Below are 18771 nucleotides of genomic sequence, written 5' to 3' on the forward strand. Positions count from 1 at the left end.
AGAGAGAGAGATAAAAGAAGGCCGTCGAGAGCAAGCTGCCGAGTTGTCGCGAGAGCTTGGGGAAGTCTCGCGGTGCCCTCGCTGCCTGGAGGTCGTCGAGGATAAGGAGAAAAGCCCGCCGAGTCCTCCCTCTTTTCCACCGACGTTTCCGACCATGTTCTCCCGACTCACCCGGTCTGCGTGCGCAGCGCTTCGTAGAGGATTCGGCACCACCTCGCAGGTAGCTAGACCGCGGGGATGCGGGGCGGGCGGAGAGTTAGGACCGTTCTTCCAGGCGGGCCTGGAGGGCGTCCGCTGGGCCGGCCTCGTTAAGGGGATCGCGGGGCTGTAGTTCATGTGCGGGGCTGCACGTGCCCCTCAGGGCAGTCCCAGCAATCTACCCCCTTGCTGGCGTTCTCCTTTAGGCCTTAGGATTGACTGATCTTGACTCAGCTTTTCCCTTCTAGAAGAGTCTAAAGCAGTGTTTTTCAAACTTGGCAACTTTAAGATTTGCGGACTTCAACTCCCAGAATTCCCCAGCCAGCATGCCCACACGTCTGTTGTGGACGCATGCCCCAGTTGAAGTCCGCACGTCTTAAAGTTGCCAAGTTTGAAAAACACCGGTCTAAAGTGATCTCTACCAATGCAGTGAGAACGGGAGAAACAAAGTGGATAAGGGAAAAATGCATTTGGACATGATAGGAATTTAATTTCAGTAAGAGGTGGAGGCTTTGTCATAGAGGAGAGCCGAGATGTTTACTTGAAGTAGGAGATCCTTCATTGAATTTCACATCTCGCTCCTGCTGAAGTAATGGGATTTCTAGAATTAGAGCTAAGGTCTTGATAAGCTAATCCTGGCTAATTGTTCATGTGGATTTTAATTTATGGTTCAGCTGTGTAAGTAGCCTGTCAGAAAATATGAAAGATGCCTTCATTTTTTATAATGGGAATCAAAAATGTTTCTAGTGAGATTAATCTTTATCAGAATCCTGCAAATCTGTCTAAAGAACAAATCACAAGGTTAAAAAGTCAAAGCCCAAGAATGTGTTACTTAATAGAAATGAATCCAGGGCACAGTCTGAATCAGAAATCTTTTCCTGATGCTTTTCCCACATGCAGACTTTCTCCTTCTAATGTTTCTTTTCAGTTTAGAGGGGAGAAGTAATGTTGTTAAATAATTGGCATTCTTACTAATCTGCTCTAGAGCACCCAGAAATCTCAGTTTTGCCCACTTCTGATTCATCTTAGGCATGTATTTACAACGGTAGAAAATACATTCCTGTCTGTGTAGTGGAAGTAAATTTTGGAAAAGACAGTTGTTTGCTGTATGAGTAGATTCCTATATGTAGTACGATAAAGAGTGTTGAAGGAATCACTGAAATGTGCCAAGAAGCAGCTAACACTATAAATCCAAGAAAGTATTTTTAAAAATTGGGTGAGGGACATGAACTTCACGAGCACTTCTACTCATTTTGGGTTAATAGTAAGTATTAATAGTAATGGCAGAAAGTAGAAAGGCGGGGGCAGGAAACAAGTAGTGATAAAAAGACAAGGCAGGCTAACAGTTCAAAAATGTGTTGATGAATTGAGTTTTATTTAAATGGGGACTGCTGCAAATTATAGAAATGTGTTCTGAGAATTCCTAATCAGTAGGGACATTGGATAAAATGGAAATGAGCAAAAGATATGGGAAGAGAAGATAAGAAAGGAGGTGGCATTTTGGCTTTCCTAGCTGAGTCATGGGAAATAGCACAAATAATTTTTCCTTGGCTTGAAGGGACTTTATTGAATAGTTCTGTCATTGCAGTTAATTTAAGTAAATCCCTTACAATATTTATTCCTGGTCATTTCTGCTTAGGATAGCCTTTGCTATTTTGCACACTTGTTGGCTACATGTTTTTTCTGATTTACATTCAGAGATTTTCTGATTCATCAAATTGTAGCCAAAAAGAAAAAGGTCTCATATTTGTTTGCTGCTGAACTCGGCTGTTTCATTAGCCTTGAATTGTATTACATTTTCTAGGCTCCAGGGCAAGAAGACCTTTTTATACTTGCTGTTTGTTACTAAACATGCTGAATTTCAGCTCACAGTCTAGAGTTTTAAAATTTGGCTCATGCAAATATTGGAAATATCTTTTCTCTGAATTTGTTCCATAAATCGATGTTCCTATTGTTTTCTAGGTGTTGTTTGGCTTGAGTTTCTATAGGTGCTAGGAGTTACAGCTAAATAACATCTGGAAGACAAGATTTCCTGTCTTTTATCTAGATTATCTTGTCTGTTAGATATTTCCTCATGCTGAAGTTAAAAGAATTACTCTACTCCAGCAGCTTCCCAGCCCATTGATGCATTCTGCCTTTGACATGCAGTAATTGTTGGATATATATGCATTGAAAATGCATTCAAGTATTTTTTTACTGCCTGTTTAATAGATGTGATACATATGGAACAAGGAAGCAAGGAACATACAGATGCTATGTCTGGTACATGAGATAACTGGTCCTGTTTATACCTCTGTTCCTCATCTTCAGATGTAATTTCATGAATTAGTATAAAGCCTGTGAGGAAACCTGGATAAAGGCTCCTTTGGATAAGGATTCAGCTTATACTTCAATTGTGGGAAAAGATGCCCAGAAAATATCATAGACTTATTAAATTAAATTAAAATATCGTTGACTTGATTTGTTTAAATCTAACACTTGGCATGGTTATGCCAGTGCATGCCTTTTAGCATTCTTCATGTTGCTGAACTCCCCACAGCTTAAAATCTTTGTGAGACCTAATTTGCCTACCAAGGGATTTGAAATTATTTTGGGTGTGTGTGTGAATAAATATTGTTCTGCAGTTGGACTTCAGAAGTGAATATGCACAGTTTCACTTATAGGGGGAACTTCAGAGAGGAAATGCAATCTCTTTGGAATTTTAAGGCTTTTGGTGGCTTCCTGTAGTAAGTTTTTTTTTTTAAAATATACATACATGCTTACACTGTGGGTAGGTTTTCTGATGACCTCAAGATATTTTAGACTACAGCTCCCCTTTTCCCTAACTTTGGACATGTGGCTGGGACTCAGTCCAAAAGGTCTAGAAACCACCAATAATTATAGGATACTTTATTCTCTGTTGGTGAAATATGCAAACTAAGAACATGGAGTATCAAGATTTGTTACAGGTAGTCCCCAGGTTAAGAACGCCCAGTTTAAGGATGACTCATAGTTAAGAATGGAGCCTTTTGTAGCATAATTTGAGTTAAATATGCAATGGTTTGAGTTAATAACATGGTACTACTCATAGAGCGTTATACAATAATACAGTTCTGGCTTACATACAAATTCGTCTTAAGGAGAGACCTTTGGAATGGAACTCATTTTTAAACTGGGGACTGCCTGTAATTTGAATTTTGGAACCTCTTGTTCTTATTGACTGTTTCTTAAATACCAGAATTTTAAAGCCAAATATGACGTCTCTACAGGCAGAAGGACACAGGGTTATCTTGGAAATCTTCCCTCTTCCTTTACCTCATTCTATTAGCCAATTGCAACACAGGGTTGAGTTCACATTTGCAGTTGTATCTAAATGCATATTCAGTAGTGTACCATAAAAACTCTCATAAATGCCATCTTGGCCACAGGATGGAAATCTTTCTCAGCATATTATTTCTCATGATTTCTGATATATTCTTGCAGTGGCAACTCAGTTTTCCCTAGTCTGGTGTAGGACTGCAATATAGCTATTGGTAATGTTTGTTGGAAATTCTTAGCATATCTGGAGGGCAGCAGATTAGGAAAAACCATTTTAAGTGGAGGATAAAAATTTATTGCTCAATTCCAGCAAGTATTTAGACCTTTCCAAAAAGTTGCTGATGTTCTCTTATCTTGTTTGTGCTTGGATTTATACAAGTTAATGTTACCACACTATATTGCTTCAGAAGACAATGGATTTCTACATGTAGGAGATCTAAAACATCAGAGTTAAGCATTTTATTGTTCTTTCCTAGTTCTTAATACAGACAAGATGAATATGAACAGAAACATAATTTTTTTTAAGGTGAAGACTCTGTGGTGTTGAACACTTATTAGTATTGATATCATGCCATAGCATACATTCTAGCCAATGCCCCCACCCTTTAGGGCTTGACATGCTTACTGGGTGATCTGGTTATATGACTTTAGATATTTTTAAAAAGAAAAAAATAAATATGAAACAAAGAATGTTGACACTTTTGAACTCTGGTATTGGAGAAGAATTTTGAGAATATCATGGATAGCCAAGAAAACAAATAATGGATCATAGAACAAATCAATCACAAATGAGCAGGCTCAAACTATCATTTGGGACACATTATGCAAAGACCAGCTCCTTTGAGAAGTTCATAATGCTGAGAAAAGTGGAAGGAAAAAGAGGATGACCAGTAGCAAGATGGATGGACTTGATTATAGCGGTAATAGGTGCATTGTTGGAAATGAAGTGTTAGTTGGGAATAGATCATCCCAGAGAAAGTCTATGTGGTTTCTAAGGATCAGCACTGACTGGGTGGCACATAATCAGATATACTTGGCCTGTCACAGACCTCAGCAACGTTCTCAGAAAATGGATGGCTTCAATCCTATATTAAGAAATAAGCTACCTGACTGGAAATGAAACCCCAATAATTATAAGCTAAGGTGGTAGAGAGCAACTGTGAGTTAAATTTTTAGTGCCCGCCATCCCCAAATATGGGGAATCCTTGGAATATGTGCTATTTGTTCCCAACTGCCTACAAACTAAGATAGTGAAAAAATTACTAGGGACAGCAGCACATGATTATAGAAGGGAGAATTTAAAGACACACCGTTATCTTATTTAGAGTTGATAGGGGAAGAGGTGTGATCAAAAGAAGAACAAATATTTCTTTAGTTATATCAGTGTTTCTTAAATTTTCTACAATCATTGACCATTACATATACATTCAGAACAATGCACTAATCATCCAATTAAACAATGACCTACTCCTTACATTTTTATCTATAAGAGCATGGGAGTTTGTGTTTTTTAGCAAATAACATTATTGCATTGTGTGTACCTACCCATTTCCTCTTTTAAAGTGCTTTCTTTAACTAAATTTTATACCAGAAATAAGTATTTCTTCAATGCTTGAGGTGGAAGCTGAGGCAACAAGCAGGCTAAGCTGTTCCTTAATGCACACAGGGAGGCAGACCTAAGGTTGTGAGCAGACTCTGACCAGTGGACTCTCACGCTCTGACAATCATCTTGCCAGACTACAGCCAGGTCTCCCTGGTCTCCCTGCTTTCACCAACAATCAGCTGGCCGCAGCCTGTTAGCAGCCTCAGCCACACCTCTCCTGAGTGTCAGCTTGCCTAAGCCATGCCTCCCCTCAGCAAGCTTCGTGACCAGCTGGCTGTTGGTGAAGGCAGGCAGGTGGGGCTTCGGAGAACAGATTCAGGCCAGTTAAAGTAGGGAGGGTGTAGTAGAGCTGTCTGGTAGATGTCCACGCATCACAGTATGTGAATCACTGCATTATATGCTGCTCTTTGGTATCTAATCAATCAGAGTGTTAGAACGCTTTACGACCCTTCCAAAGGTCAGCATATGATGGCCTGAACTGCAATGTAGGGTTGTATATAAAAAATGTAATGATGATATAAAAAATGGAGAAGCTTCTTACTTACAAATATTTCTAGTAAGTGCAATTGGATCTCCATTCATGTATCTTTTTTTCCCCTTGCCCTATTCAGAATAATGCTAAAGTGGCTGTACTTGGTGCTTCTGGTGGAATTGGGCAGCCTCTTTCCCTCTTGCTGAAGAACAGCCCCTTAGTCAGTCAGCTCAATCTCTATGATATTGCACACACGCCTGGTGTTGCAGCTGACCTCAGCCACATTGAAACAAGAGCTGAAGTGAAAGGTAAGTTTTTATGACTTCCTTGTGCGCCGCTAATTCAGAGAACCTATTTAATGGGTTGCTCTATTGCTACATTGAAAGCTGCCAATTGATAGGCATTTCAGTCCCAGAACTAGTTGTTTATGTGAGTAATCAGAATCTCAATCGTGGATTGACCAGTTGTGTGAGTTTGCCTGATTTCCAAAGCCTCCATAGGTGATCAGATCTACTTTTAAAATATTCTATCCCTCTTGGCCACCCATGGGCAGGGAGGAAAAGAGATTGGCCCTCTCTAATTCTGGCATGCAGCCACTGACAGGAAAAACATTCCTCACCTATAAAGTGAACTTCCCTGTATCCTACAATTCTGGGCAGGAGGAGATCTGCTCTTACATGAAAACTGCAGTTTAGATTACCTTTAGTGGGGCTTAAGTCCCATTAAATTTGGTTCTGAACAAGCACAGATGCAGCAGAATCCAGGTTTCTAAAGCAATTAGAGCCCAAGAGTACTCTCCCATCTTTAACAATGTGAAAACTAGACCAGTCCATATAAAAATAGTTAAAGGCCTTATTTGGATCTAAAGCTAAATTTATGGTTAATATTATAAGAATTAGGTGCCTAATGCATAGTCCATTTACATGGACTCAAGGAGTTTAAATCGTTTTGCTTCTGTTTTATCTATGATTTCTGTTTATCGCAGTTTTTACTGGTTCGGTCTGAGCCTGTCCTATGCAGCTTGGAAATTTATTTATCTCTGCTTGAACATACCTCTTGGATGTGTATCAGTTTAGGCATTATGGTAACCTTACATGAATACTCCTTACATCTTTTACTTGTTTATCTAATGCGCTCCACGAAAATCCTAATCTGGCTATATCTGTGTTCTCTAGGTAACAGTTTATCATAATACCATTGAACATTGGTTAGGGAAATCACTTTTAAAATGTTCAGATTTTTAGGTATTGATATTAAATTCAGCGTCCCAGACACAAATCTTTCTAAGCAAAACAATTTTTCTCTATATTAACGTCTTAAGTAAATTCACAGCCAACAGAATGTTGTAAATATGGTTGCCTGTTTTATCGCTTTAGGTTTTCTAGGACCGGAGCAGTTGCCAGAATGCCTAAAGGGCAGTGAAGTTGTTGTAATCCCAGCTGGAGTCCCTAGAAAGCCTGGTAAGTTGTAATTTGAGAGATTGCAAAGAGATCCAGGGGTATTGCAAAGAACGTCTAGCTGCAGTGGGTGTTAAGATTTATTGGTCTTATGCCTGCAGAATAGGACAAGAATAGCTTGTATCTATTTATGCTGCAATATTCCTTGTATGCTGTTGTTGGAGTGTTTGTGTATCTATTGTAAAAGTATTCAGTGAAGTTAGAGTCAATCTTAATTTGTGCTGCCCTATAAATTAAAAGCAGCTTGCAATGTTTTGTCAACTCCTTCCTTGCTCTTCAGAGGACTATTTTATTTAACCCACCTGAAAGATTTCCCCTCTCCATCTTGTAGCAGACTTCCCTTTATTTTGTTCCTTTGTCCAACATTGCTGGCACTAAATTATTTCCTATGAATCCTCAATACTTCCCATCTCTATAGTGCAGCTCTATAAGGATTATAAGTAGGCTAGAGTTGTTTTAGGAAGCACTAACTTGAGTTTCCTTGGAATATTTGCCCATTGGTGATCATAGCTCTGGTGCTTTGCTTTTTACTGGCTCCATGTGATTCTTGAGAGCATTGTACATGGGGTCAAGTTTTTGCAGTGTGAACTGGTTGATCCTTCATGAAATTTTTGATATCAACTTCAAATGTCCTGAAATACACTTAACAGTTAGCTATAGCCAAATATTAAAAAAAATTCTCATGAGATTGCCCATCCTTCTTCAAATCCTGGGAAAAAGTCAGTCTAAAGTCTGAGACCTCCTTTCTAGGCATGAAGAAAGATGGGGAGATTTCTGACCTTCCACTTAGCTTTAGACATCCAGCTGAGTGTGAAGATGGGAAGAAGAATGATGGCTTGTCCCACCATTTTCCTGGGGTACAAAAGCACTCAGAGCTCCTCTGAAGTTAAACAGGATGTTTCAATCAAGAGTGCCAAAAACAAGCATACATTCTGGCTGCCTCTGAAGGGATATTTGTTAGGAGTCTTTCACCACTGCTGTAAAGTGTTTCTTACCACTGCTATTCAGATGGCAGCTGGAGACCAGAATACCTTGAAGGATGTTGTAGACCAGGAAGAATCAGCTTTTCTTGGGGAAATTCAGCTGTATGCTGCAGTATATAGCGAGGGCATGGATAGTAAATTACGCTAATATATCTGTCAAGTATGATCTGGATAGGGTGCAGAACACTGCTAACAAATCCTTTATGCTGATATTCAGGGATGACTCGTGATGACCTTTTCAATACAAATGCTACCATCGTTGCTAACTTGGCAGCTGCTTGTGCCCAGCACTGCCCTGAAGCTCTTATCTGTATTATTGCAAATCCGGTAAGCAAAATCTAGCCCTATTCTTTGAGAAATATCATGCAAATACATTGCAGTTGGCTGAAATGGCTTTGTATAAGTCATTCCTTGCTTGTGAATGATGGCAAGCTGAGCAGAAAGGAACACATCCAAAATGTCTTGTGGCAGAAGCCAAGAGTCCTGCTATGCAGCCTCTCATGATCCTTATGTGCTGTGTGAATGGATGGGAGGAGGAACAGGTTGAAACCATCTGTACTTTTGTATAATATTAATTTGTTATACTCCTCTAGGCTACCTGATTCTCATTATGTTTACAGATTCTATAGCCAGGATTGTAAAAGATGTTTTCTGTCAATGACATGTCCCTTAGAACATAGATGCTAGAGGGATCTATTGGCCAGACTTAAATTTATAGTGGTTCCCAAATGATATCTGCTTTACTTGCTCCAACCAGGTTTAGTAGAACTTAACATATTTTGTGATGTGGCATTCACATTTCCTTGCACCATTCCACCTTATTGGCACTCAGGGTGGAACATGTCATGTTTGTAATCCAAGACAATTTCTCTAGATCTTATATTAGGAAAATTAGACCCATTGCTGCCAGTTTCAGCACATCCTCTATTGGACTGGATCTGGTGGTAACAAAATGGCCTACTCAGCATTAAACACAGAGTTCCCATGTTTCCAAGAGAGCCATGTGCATAGATTTCCATCATCTCCATGTTAAGTCAGAATAGAATCACAGACTACTTCCTGTGTGACATTCCCTGCCTCTGTCACAGGACAGGATCACGGACAATGGTTGAAGTGGTTGTTAAGAGGTAACAGATACTAATGGAGTTAGACAGATTTATGTAGAACTGTTACTCAGGATATATGCAAGGAATTCTGTATGCATGTGCTGTGCTACTCAAACAGTTGGTGGGGATCTATTCCTTTATGTTCTTCTTGTGGCTTCTACTTTAAAGGAAAGGGTGCTGGAATCGAATAAAGATGGATCTGATCTAGCAAATATTGTTTATGCACTTAAGATATCATGTTACCTTCAAGATAATATTAAATATTATATAAACTTGAAATTTCATTTTAAAATATTTTGAGTGAGAGCTGTTTTAAGTGAACTTAAAAGACAAGAAAATTAGGATCTATTCTTTTTTTTTTAAAATCTAAAATTGAGGCAATAAACTATACATTTCATTTTCAGGTCAATTCTACCATCCCAATTACTTCTGAGATTTTTAAGAAACATGGGGTATATAATCCTAACAGAATTTTTGGTGTTACAACTTTGGACATTGTGAGAGCAAATACTTTTGTAGCTGAATTGAAGGTATGTCGGTAGAATTAGTGGGTTGCATTTAATGGTGTTATTCTTGCAGCAAAACAGCATTTTCTGCTGAAATGGATTCTTCTTCTTTCTAACCTGTTAGCTCCAACAAAAAATATTTTTCCAAGCATGACTATCATAGAATTCTCTTGCTAAAATGGAGAAATTTGAGAAGAAAGGGATAGAGTTAGAAAAATTCTGCAGCTTAAGTCTTTCCCCTGTAGAGCTAATTTATCCCTGTATATATTAGGGGATAGATTTTCTTATTTTCTGGTTAACAGACTTCCTATGATGTGGTAAGGAGGTGGGTTTTTTCACTGATAGTGGAAAAGCTTGCAGCTGGGTGTTTACATACAGATTCAGAAGACTTATCCATCTGGGAACCAATTAGTACACTTCCATGTGATCTCCCAAACCTGCTCTGGAGGAATCAGTAACTATCCAGAGCAGATTAGGTGTATATCAGTGGTAGGACCATGGTAAAGTTTGTCTTTCTACTGAGTTTCTTTGTATATTTTAGTTTCTTCTATTGATTGGTGGACCAAACAAGCATGGTCAAGCAATGTGATCAAGGATCAGAATTCATTACCATTCTGGCATATTGCATATGAACTGAGGCAAAGAATAAATCACATTCCACTCTTTGATCTTGATGGGGCATTGCTTGTGCTCAGGCTTTTAGCTTCTACAAGGGACTAAAACTTACAATGCCGGTAAAAATTAAATGCTAGCATCCTCAGCATGTCAAGGACATTGCTTGCTTATACTTTAGAATTCCACACTGTGAATGGGTGGTAAACACCTTGCCAGTGGGTGTGGTTTGGTAGGTCAGCATTCAACATCCTGACTCTACCCCATAATTGGAGTGACATAGATCAGTAATCCTTTCAGGTAGTGGGTGCCATCTAAAATGATTGCTAACCTCCGGTACAAGCTTAATCTTTCTAGTTCCTATAGCATTGGTTTTATTCAATGACTAACAAATTGTGAAGGAGGCTAATAGTTGTTACTCTGGGATCTCTTTTGCTAGCTAAAAAGGCTTAATGGTAGAAGACATATCATCCTCTCAAAAGCCAAGCCGTGAAAACTGGTTTCTGGCCAACTACAAACAACATCTGTCTGCTTGTGCAGGACAGTATGTCCTCTTGTCACCTTGGTATTAGTTTACTGGGATCATAAATAGGTGTCCCATGACGTGGTTTTGATTTACTCCTTTTGGTTTGGCTGCATGCCGATCATTTCCAGAATTAGGCTGTGTTATTAGTCCATTATCAGGACATAAAGAAGAGATGGCCAAAGAATCTCTGCTCTGCTCTCTGACCACATTTGGATCTGGTAAATTGTTTCAGAGATGCCCAGCTATGAAATAGGACTTCATCTCTCTTCTAGGCTGGAATACTTCTAAAATGTCCTAAGTAGATTGCAAATGTGTCATTTCTTCTTTCGCAGATCACAGAAACAGCCTGGCTTATTGCAGCCTGTCTGTCCAGGTTTTTTTATAGTTTAGAGGAGAGGTGCATCACCTGGGTCTGCGTGAGGCCCACTAGCATCCCATTTGTGTCCCTAAACCTCCCTAGAGTCAGCAAAGCCAAAAATGTTAGTCATTTTTGTTTACTTTTGGGATATTGAAGTTTACAGTGAAAAGAGGCTTAAGGTACCCATTTTACCATTAAGCCTCCTGGCTTAAGTAAAGTTTAGCCCTCGACATAACATGCAAAGCCTGGTATGATCCTTGTTGTAATAAGCTATATGTTCTTAAATTTAGAAAAATTCCAGTTATGGACACAGTTGGAACTGAGAAGCTAAACAGTATAAGTGTTTGAGTTCCACTTTCTCTCACTATAAACTAAAAGGGAGATTTATAAACTATAAATCTCATCCTGACATTTTTCATTTTTTGAACTTTTCTGTTTTGTGAGGAGTGGGAGGTTTTACTGCTGAATTGTTCACGTTGTGCTTGCCTGTGATCCATCCAGCTTGTTGCAGAGCTGAGTTCTGAATATATGCTGAAATTTGCCATTTCCACAGGGCTTGGATCCAGCTCGTGTCAACGTTCCTGTGATTGGTGGCCATGCGGGGAAGACCATCATCCCCCTAATCTCACAGGTGTGTGATAAAATAACAACTCTTGGAGTAGTTCTGGCTTATGAGGGAAGCATTCAAAATTCATGTCACTATGTAGAAGTGCAGGACCCATAAAAATAATTTGGATTTTATTGGAAATTCAGAGATGTTGGGAAGAAGCTGGTCTCTGCTTTCAACTGCTTCTCAAGTACAGCTCTGCCTTAGAACATATGAAAGTAGCCTAATTTCAAGGTTTTAAGTATAATTATATCTTTCAACTCTGGGCCGGCCAAGTGAGGCTGTCGAGGTTCTGTCCCAGTGCCTGGAGGCTGTGCAGATTTGGATGGGGAGGAACCATCTCCAACTCAGTCCTACCAGGACTGAGTGGCTGTGGGTGTTTGGACCGACCAGATATGGGGATATTCCAACATTAACCTTGGATGGAGTCGCACTTCCCCATTCAAGGATGGTGCACAACTTGGGGGTCCTCCTGAACTCACAGCTCCTGCTAAATGAGCAGGTGGCAGCTGTGACCAGGAAGACTGTGCCCCAACTTCATCTGGTATGCCAGTTGCACCCTTTCCTAGATTGGGGAACCCTTCAGACAGTCACTCATGCCCTAATCAGCTCATGGCCTGACTATACTGTACATGGGGCTGCCCTTCAAGACCCACCGGAAGCTTCAACTGGTCCAGAATCCAGCAGTGTGGACAGTGATGGGCATGCCTTGGTATGCCCATGTAACACCTCTGCTTCGCGAGCTGCAGTGGTTGCCAGTTTGCTTCTAAGTGTGATTCAAGGTGCTGGTTGCCACCTATAGAGCCCTACATGGACCATCTATCTCTCATAATATCTGCCTAGCTGGTTCAATCTAGCAGGGTTGGCACCCTCCGGGTTCCATTGATTAAACAATGCCATCTGTCAGGACCCCAGAAGCGCGCCTTCTCTGTAGCAGTGCCTGCCCTCTGGAATAAGGTTCCCCTGAAATTCAAATGGTTCCCACCCTACTGCTATTCCGAGGAGCCTTAAAGACCTGGTGAAGATAATCAATGGCCTTTCTTCTTTGTGGTTCCTCTCTGGGTTTGTTTTCTTCACCATCGTTATGTCTTGTGCTGTTTTTTGTTTGTTTGTTTGTTTTGTATCGATTTCTGTCCTTAAATGTTTTTAACAATGGTAAACTGCCCAGAGTCACTAGGAGTTGGGCAGCATATATTTTTAAATTATTGTAGTTGGCCACGTAGTCAGCCAGACGTTTAGACTGGATTTGGCATTTTTATTTACCTATCAATTATTATTGTTATTATTACTATTATTATGTCACATCCTGCATTATTGGGTTCCTGCATTACGGATTTACTGCAGGCCAAGCATGGGAAATTTTTTTTTCATAGCTGGTTGCATTTCCTGGCTTGGATGGAATAACATGTTGGATTATGTTTCTAGTGCTGAAACCAGCATGGATGTTGCCTGAGTAAAGAAATAATCCAGCTACCATTTTTTCAACCCCTCCATCCAGGATGCTGTTGAAGGAGGGACGGATCATTCTTCCTAGCAATCACATACCATTTGCACACGGGCTTTTGAAACTCAGTTTTGGGCCATATAAAGTTAGAAAGTGATTCTCCATCCTTTTTGCAAGTAACTGCTGCAGAAACGGGCAACCAACAGCTGAAAGGGCCTTTTTATTTTGAAGGAAAAGTTCTTTCTTTTTTGGAAAATTAAATGCTATCCCCCTTCCTCAGGGCTCTGCATCATTGATCAGCCCCCAAGTTGTTTTCATTTAGGATGAGCCTGTCAGCTGCTTTGTTCTGGAGAGTTGGGGAGGAAAGTTGAGATATGGTGGAGTAGATGATTTGGGCTCCAGATTCCTTTTCCTGATAGCATCCAGTGCTCCTGGCACAAAAAGATATGAATGCTGACTTGAAGGATGGCTCTGCAATATGAGCTAACACAGATCTGATTCTTGATTGTATTACTGAGGGATAGAGAAATAAACTTCAGTTTTGCTGTTGAAAGTTCCTGTTCAAAACCCAATAATACAAGATTATGGTAGAGATGAGAGCCTTAGAGATAAACTTCATCCCTTTTCCTGTGTCCCCTGTCCTATTGCAGTGCACACCGAAGGTGGACTTCCCTGAGAATCAGCTGGTAGCCCTCACTGAAAGGATTCAGGAAGCTGGAACTGAAGTTGTTAAAGCAAAAGCAGGCGCAGGTTAGTTTGTGGGATTTTCCCCCCCTCCATCTGGATTGTTTGTGGTACACGTGGCCTGTTCTTACATGAAACCGCAACTAACCAAATGAGGCCTTAATAATGAGAAAGGAAATACCTCTTCTGTGCTTGGGCACTTTCTCCATCTTCCTCTCATAAGGTTGTTTGCGCAGTGGATTTGTTCCTCATTGGCGATCTCCTGGGTCAGCCTAGTCTCAAGGCTCTCCATGGCTTTCTTGTGCACTGGCCACCTTCTTCAGAGTAACTTGCTTGGCTGCTGATGGGAGGGGTTAACGTACTTGCTCCCTGTTGCCAGGCCTGGGGATTCAGATGCGTGTCTGAGCCCATACAATGGTTGTGTTGGCTTGTGTTATGGCTTTTACCTTGGCTGCATTTTTTCAAAGTGTATTTTGTTTTTATTGTTTTAAATTTTTATGTTTTTAATTATTATTAGCTGCCCAGAGTCGTGTATGTGAAATGGGCTGTCATATAAATAGGAATCATAACTAAATAAAATAAAATGACATCTTTGCTCCCCAGGCTCTTTTATAATCTCAATGAGGGGCCTCTTGATTGTGCTGCTGTTTGCTCAGAGACTGCACTGGGTTTGTAGTTGGGGAAGTCCTCTTGACTGCGCTATAGATGGAAGCTTCAGAGGCTACAAAGAGCCTCACTGGCCTGATCCATTGAAATTTGAGCAGATATATTGTACAGACAACTTACTGAATGCATGCACAAGAGCCCATCTCTCATTTTGTTTCTTTGTCAAGTAACAAAAAAGCAAGGCTGGTACCACAGATCCTCAAAACTTTTTGCACGTGGTACCAAGATCTGATCTCTGTTTATCAACTGAAACCATGGGTAACAAGGGCAACTTGCATCCTTGAAGGAGGCATACTATTTCTTTCATGTTGCGAATGGATCCCTGCCTTGAATGTTCACCGCCCGCCCATCCACCCACACCCACAGTCATTACCAGTTGATTATTTCAGTATAAAAGCAAATGCAGTTTTTAGCTGTGTTGCTTCAGTTGGATTAGGCTTTCATGCTCTTGATTTTTTAGGGCTTTGCTAATTAGATTCTTCCTGTCCCACCACAACCCCGGGGGAGGCTGACAAAAGCTCTCTGCTGATAATGGGAGCAAAGGCATATTTCTCTGTATTTCTTCAGTTTTCAGGGCAAATGACAATGAGAGCCAAGTACTAATTTTGACGGGTAATGGAAAAGCAAGTTCCCTGCTTCTACTTTTCTGGATAATATGCTGATCTTAACTTGCTAGCTTTTTCTCCCTTTTGTGAAGTTTCTAATGTTTAACACTGTACAAGATTAAAAACAAGACAGTCTCTCTGCCTTCAGGTTTACAAGCTAAACATAGTAGGAAAAAAACAGGAAAGGAGAAGGAAAAATACAAAGATAAAATGTATGAAACCTTATTGTTGCAGTCTTTATTTGAAACTGTTCAAGAAGGGAAGGAGCCAAAAAATTACTTCTCTCTCAGCCAAGAAGATAAACACAATCTTGCTAGCCAATCCCCCTACCCCCTCCTCCCCAAAAAACCCCACTAGATTTCTCTGTTGAAATCTCAAGTAATTCTCTATGATGGATCAGCCTTGTTGTCCCCATAATATAGATGGGCGATTAAGACTAGTAGAATAGGCTAGTTGATAGCAAGATGGACATAACTCACTCTTGTATGGACTACATTGACTCTTAGGCAAACTAATGAGAGCATTATACCACCTGGATGTATAATGGGTGATTTAACTGAAACTACTATATTTCTACTAGATTTAGATTGGGAAAAGCTATGGGAAACTCCAGTGTTCACCACAGAAACATTTCCTTACTGCCCTTGACAGTATGAAAACAAATATATTTGCACTCCTTTGAATCCTCTTCTTTTGCTCCAACAGGATCAGCTACATTGTCCATGGCCTATGCTGGTGCCCGGTTTGTCTTCTCGGTCCTGGATGCTGTGAATGGGAAAGAGGGGGTCATTGAGTGCTCCTTTGTCCGATCGGAGGAAACAGAATGCCCATACTTTTCCACACCTCTGCTACTTGGGGTACTTAATCTGGGCAATTCTTAATTTAATTTGCTTTATATATGATAGCCTTTTAGTGATGTTTAATCATTTTATGTTTTAGGAAAAAAATACTTCTAGTGATATATAAATTAATAAGCTATAAATCAATCAAATCAATAGTGAAACAGCAAGGTGGTCACGTATAGTTAAATTAATTATAAAATAGATTATACAAGACATTTTTAAATAGGTAGCATTCAAAGTGAGTTTTAAATAACCCAGGAAATGTGCCTGTTCCTATTCCACAGGAATAGATTTTCACAGTGTGTGGGCTGCTTTGGAGCTGTCCTTGCCTGATATTTGTGATTTGCATTTGGTTTAAAAGGCACCCAAAAAGTGTTTTATATCTACTTCGCCTTCCTACTCTGCAGAGTACTCAAAATAGCATACACACACACACACACACATGTGTGTGTATAAATATATATATATATATAAAGTTAAAAGAAAAAAACTAATGCTAAAATAATTGAACTATTAAAAGCCTGGCAAAAAAGAGAAATGCAGAGAGTAGGATTCAAACACAGTTCCAAGAGGATGAGTTTGATAATGTGGGATCAATGTAGGAGGAAGCCTTTCTGCGTGGCAGGAAGATGGGGTTCTGACAATGTTGGGCCTCCTACAAATTTGAACAGCATTGTAACAGAGATGATCTCTTAGTTCCATGGTTTTCAACTGGTACATGTACTATTTGTGGGACTCAGAAGTTGTCTAATTGGCAAACAATTATTAGAACCTCAGTCTGTAAAGCTTACTATAAATAGTAAATGTATGAACAGTGCCTGTAATTTTCTTCTTGAGAAAAGTGGGCTTTTTGTTTCTGCTGGAGTAGACTCGGGTTCTTTAATTGTGATTGATGGGATTGTCAAATCCTAAGTTCTGACTAGGATCCTGTAACAATGGTCGGTAACAAATGATCTTTGGTAATGCCTGAGGTGATGACCTTTAAAATTAGGTCCCTTGATTTGCAAAGGCAGTCTTCTGTCAACCAGGCCCTTGGCGAATCAAGCTTCTAAAGCCCATATTAGCACTATTAAATAGAACTCAGCACACTAATTGGTAGCTTATGTAGGATAAGTGTCTTGCTTATACTTACAGCTAGCTCCAAGGCAATTATCCACTGTACAATGTACACAGTGGACAATTAACCACTTGAGATCATAAGAGTCTACTCAGATATCAGCAATATGGGACAGCTCAGGCCAGGCCATTAGTTAACAGCAGTTCATTTGAGGGCTACTACAATATAATTGCATCATTGAGGCCTGTTTCTATCAAGAGCCTTCTCTTAAATATGACTCAGCTAGCTAATTTGGCCCATTTTGAAACTTGGAAATAGCCTGTGTGTCTTCTGGCTCCCAGTCCACTCTTATGTTTTAAAGGAGCCAGTGAGATTCCAGTGAAAAGTTGTGCTTGTCTTTAATGTCTTACAACAGTGTGCTAATTTTCAATCTTCCTTCCCCCTGCCTCAGAAAAATGGCATTGAGAAAAACCTGGGTATTGGCAAGATCTCTCCTTTTGAAGAGAAGATGGTGGCCGGGGCTGTCGCAGAGCTGAAAGCTTCCATCAAGAAAGGCGAAGATTTTGCCAAGAGCATGAAGTGAAGCAGCGATGACAAAAGAGAACTGCTGTCCCCTTAATTTATTTAAGGTGCATCATGTCACTTTAAAGGCTTCTGGGAGCAAAAGTATAATTTTTGCCCAAAGGCCTGGTATTAACTTGCCCTCTAATCTGTCAATTGGAATTCTGTTCTTCAATTAAAAAATCTTGTTATTTTTTTCAGGGTATTCCCTGGGTATTTTGTGTTTTGGTCATAATTTGTGTGTGAATCTGAATGAGGGGAATTGTCTTATGATTACCCTGAACTGCCGGGCAGAAATTGGAGGGAAGGGATTCATATAGACACATGTCCATTCAGAAAAAAATCAGCTAACGTATGCTGTTCCTAGGCTGGCTGTATGATTCCATGTTATAGGAAAATTAGCTGTATTTTTTAAATGTTCATGTGGCCATAAGGAAACATGTCACAAAGTTGAGAATGAATGCAAGAGGACCTATTGAAGCATGTCATTACTCTCAGCTTATTGTAGTCAATCTGTGCTGGAATCTGAACATCCAGGTCTTAGGGGAATCTACATGAACATGCACCTGGAAAAATTCATGCTTATAGTCCTGAATTTCCTACCTAAATGTTCCTATTTAATCATGATTGAAATAAGATTTTATAAAATAATTTACTCTGGTGCAGGAGTTAGGAGAGCTCATGGCCAGTCAAGCTCCCTGCCTGTTGAGATGCAAATTGATTAGATGGAAGCTAGAGGACATTGTTGGAGAACAAGTTGAAATCTAAGTTGCAAATGCCAAATTATAACTGTTGGCAGATTTTCAGCATCTTTTATTTCCTTAAAAAACTAGGCGGCTGCTTTCCAGAGATTCTTCCTTCTTAGGTTCTGACTGATTCTAATTCTTTACTTGCCCAGGTTATTTTTTCTCCCCAGGATTGGTTCTCCTTGCAGCCTGTCCCTGGGCCATTAGAATTAACTCAGGGAAACCCCATTTACAAATGACATTGATGCAGGTCCTGTAACAGCCCCACAGATTCCTTGGCTTTGCTTATGTTCTACTGAGCATCCTCTCTGTCCTCCCTCTCATAGCATGTGTCATGGTTTGAGGGAATAGTAGAAGTTCAGAGAGAAGAAAAGAGATGACTTTCCCAGCGAATGTAATGGTGTAACTTTTGCAAATGCTTGATTATATTACACAAAATCA

General features: G+C 40.0%; 1 protein-coding gene across 1 annotated transcript; it reads left to right on the plus strand.

Moving 5' to 3' along the window:
* Positions 1-44: 44 nt before the first annotated feature.
* MDH2 (malate dehydrogenase 2) lies at positions 45-17800 on the plus strand. The gene is made up of 9 exons (XM_007433765.3): positions 45-220; positions 5710-5878; positions 6947-7030; positions 8228-8337; positions 9521-9646; positions 11672-11749; positions 13820-13919; positions 15830-15981; positions 17475-17800. The coding sequence occupies exons 1-9, from the start codon at positions 155-157 to the stop codon at positions 17604-17606; spliced, it is 1017 nt and encodes a 338-aa protein (XP_007433827.1). The 5' UTR covers positions 45-154; the 3' UTR covers positions 17607-17800.
* The last annotated feature ends 971 nt before the right edge of the window (positions 17801-18771 follow it).

This window comes from Python bivittatus, unplaced genomic scaffold, assembly GCF_059951505.1.
Source record: "Python bivittatus isolate LINGU-HERP-01145 unplaced genomic scaffold, Pbiv_v1 ctg000690_np1212, whole genome shotgun sequence".
Lineage (NCBI taxonomy): Eukaryota > Metazoa > Chordata > Lepidosauria > Squamata > Pythonidae > Python > Python bivittatus.

Bases quoted from the DNA above. Each gene is read 5' to 3' on its own strand.
- MDH2 (XM_007433765.3), top strand. From the start codon at position 155: ATGTTCTCCCGACTCACCCGGTCTGCGTGCGCAGCGCTTCGTAGAGGA. The intron at 5,879-6,946 runs GTAAGTTTTTAT...TTATCGCTTTAG, and splicing joins AACAAGAGCTGAAGTGAAAG to GTTTTCTAGGACCGGAGCAG. The intron at 9,647-11,671 runs GTATGTCGGTAG...CCATTTCCACAG, and splicing joins CTTTTGTAGCTGAATTGAAG to GGCTTGGATCCAGCTCGTGT.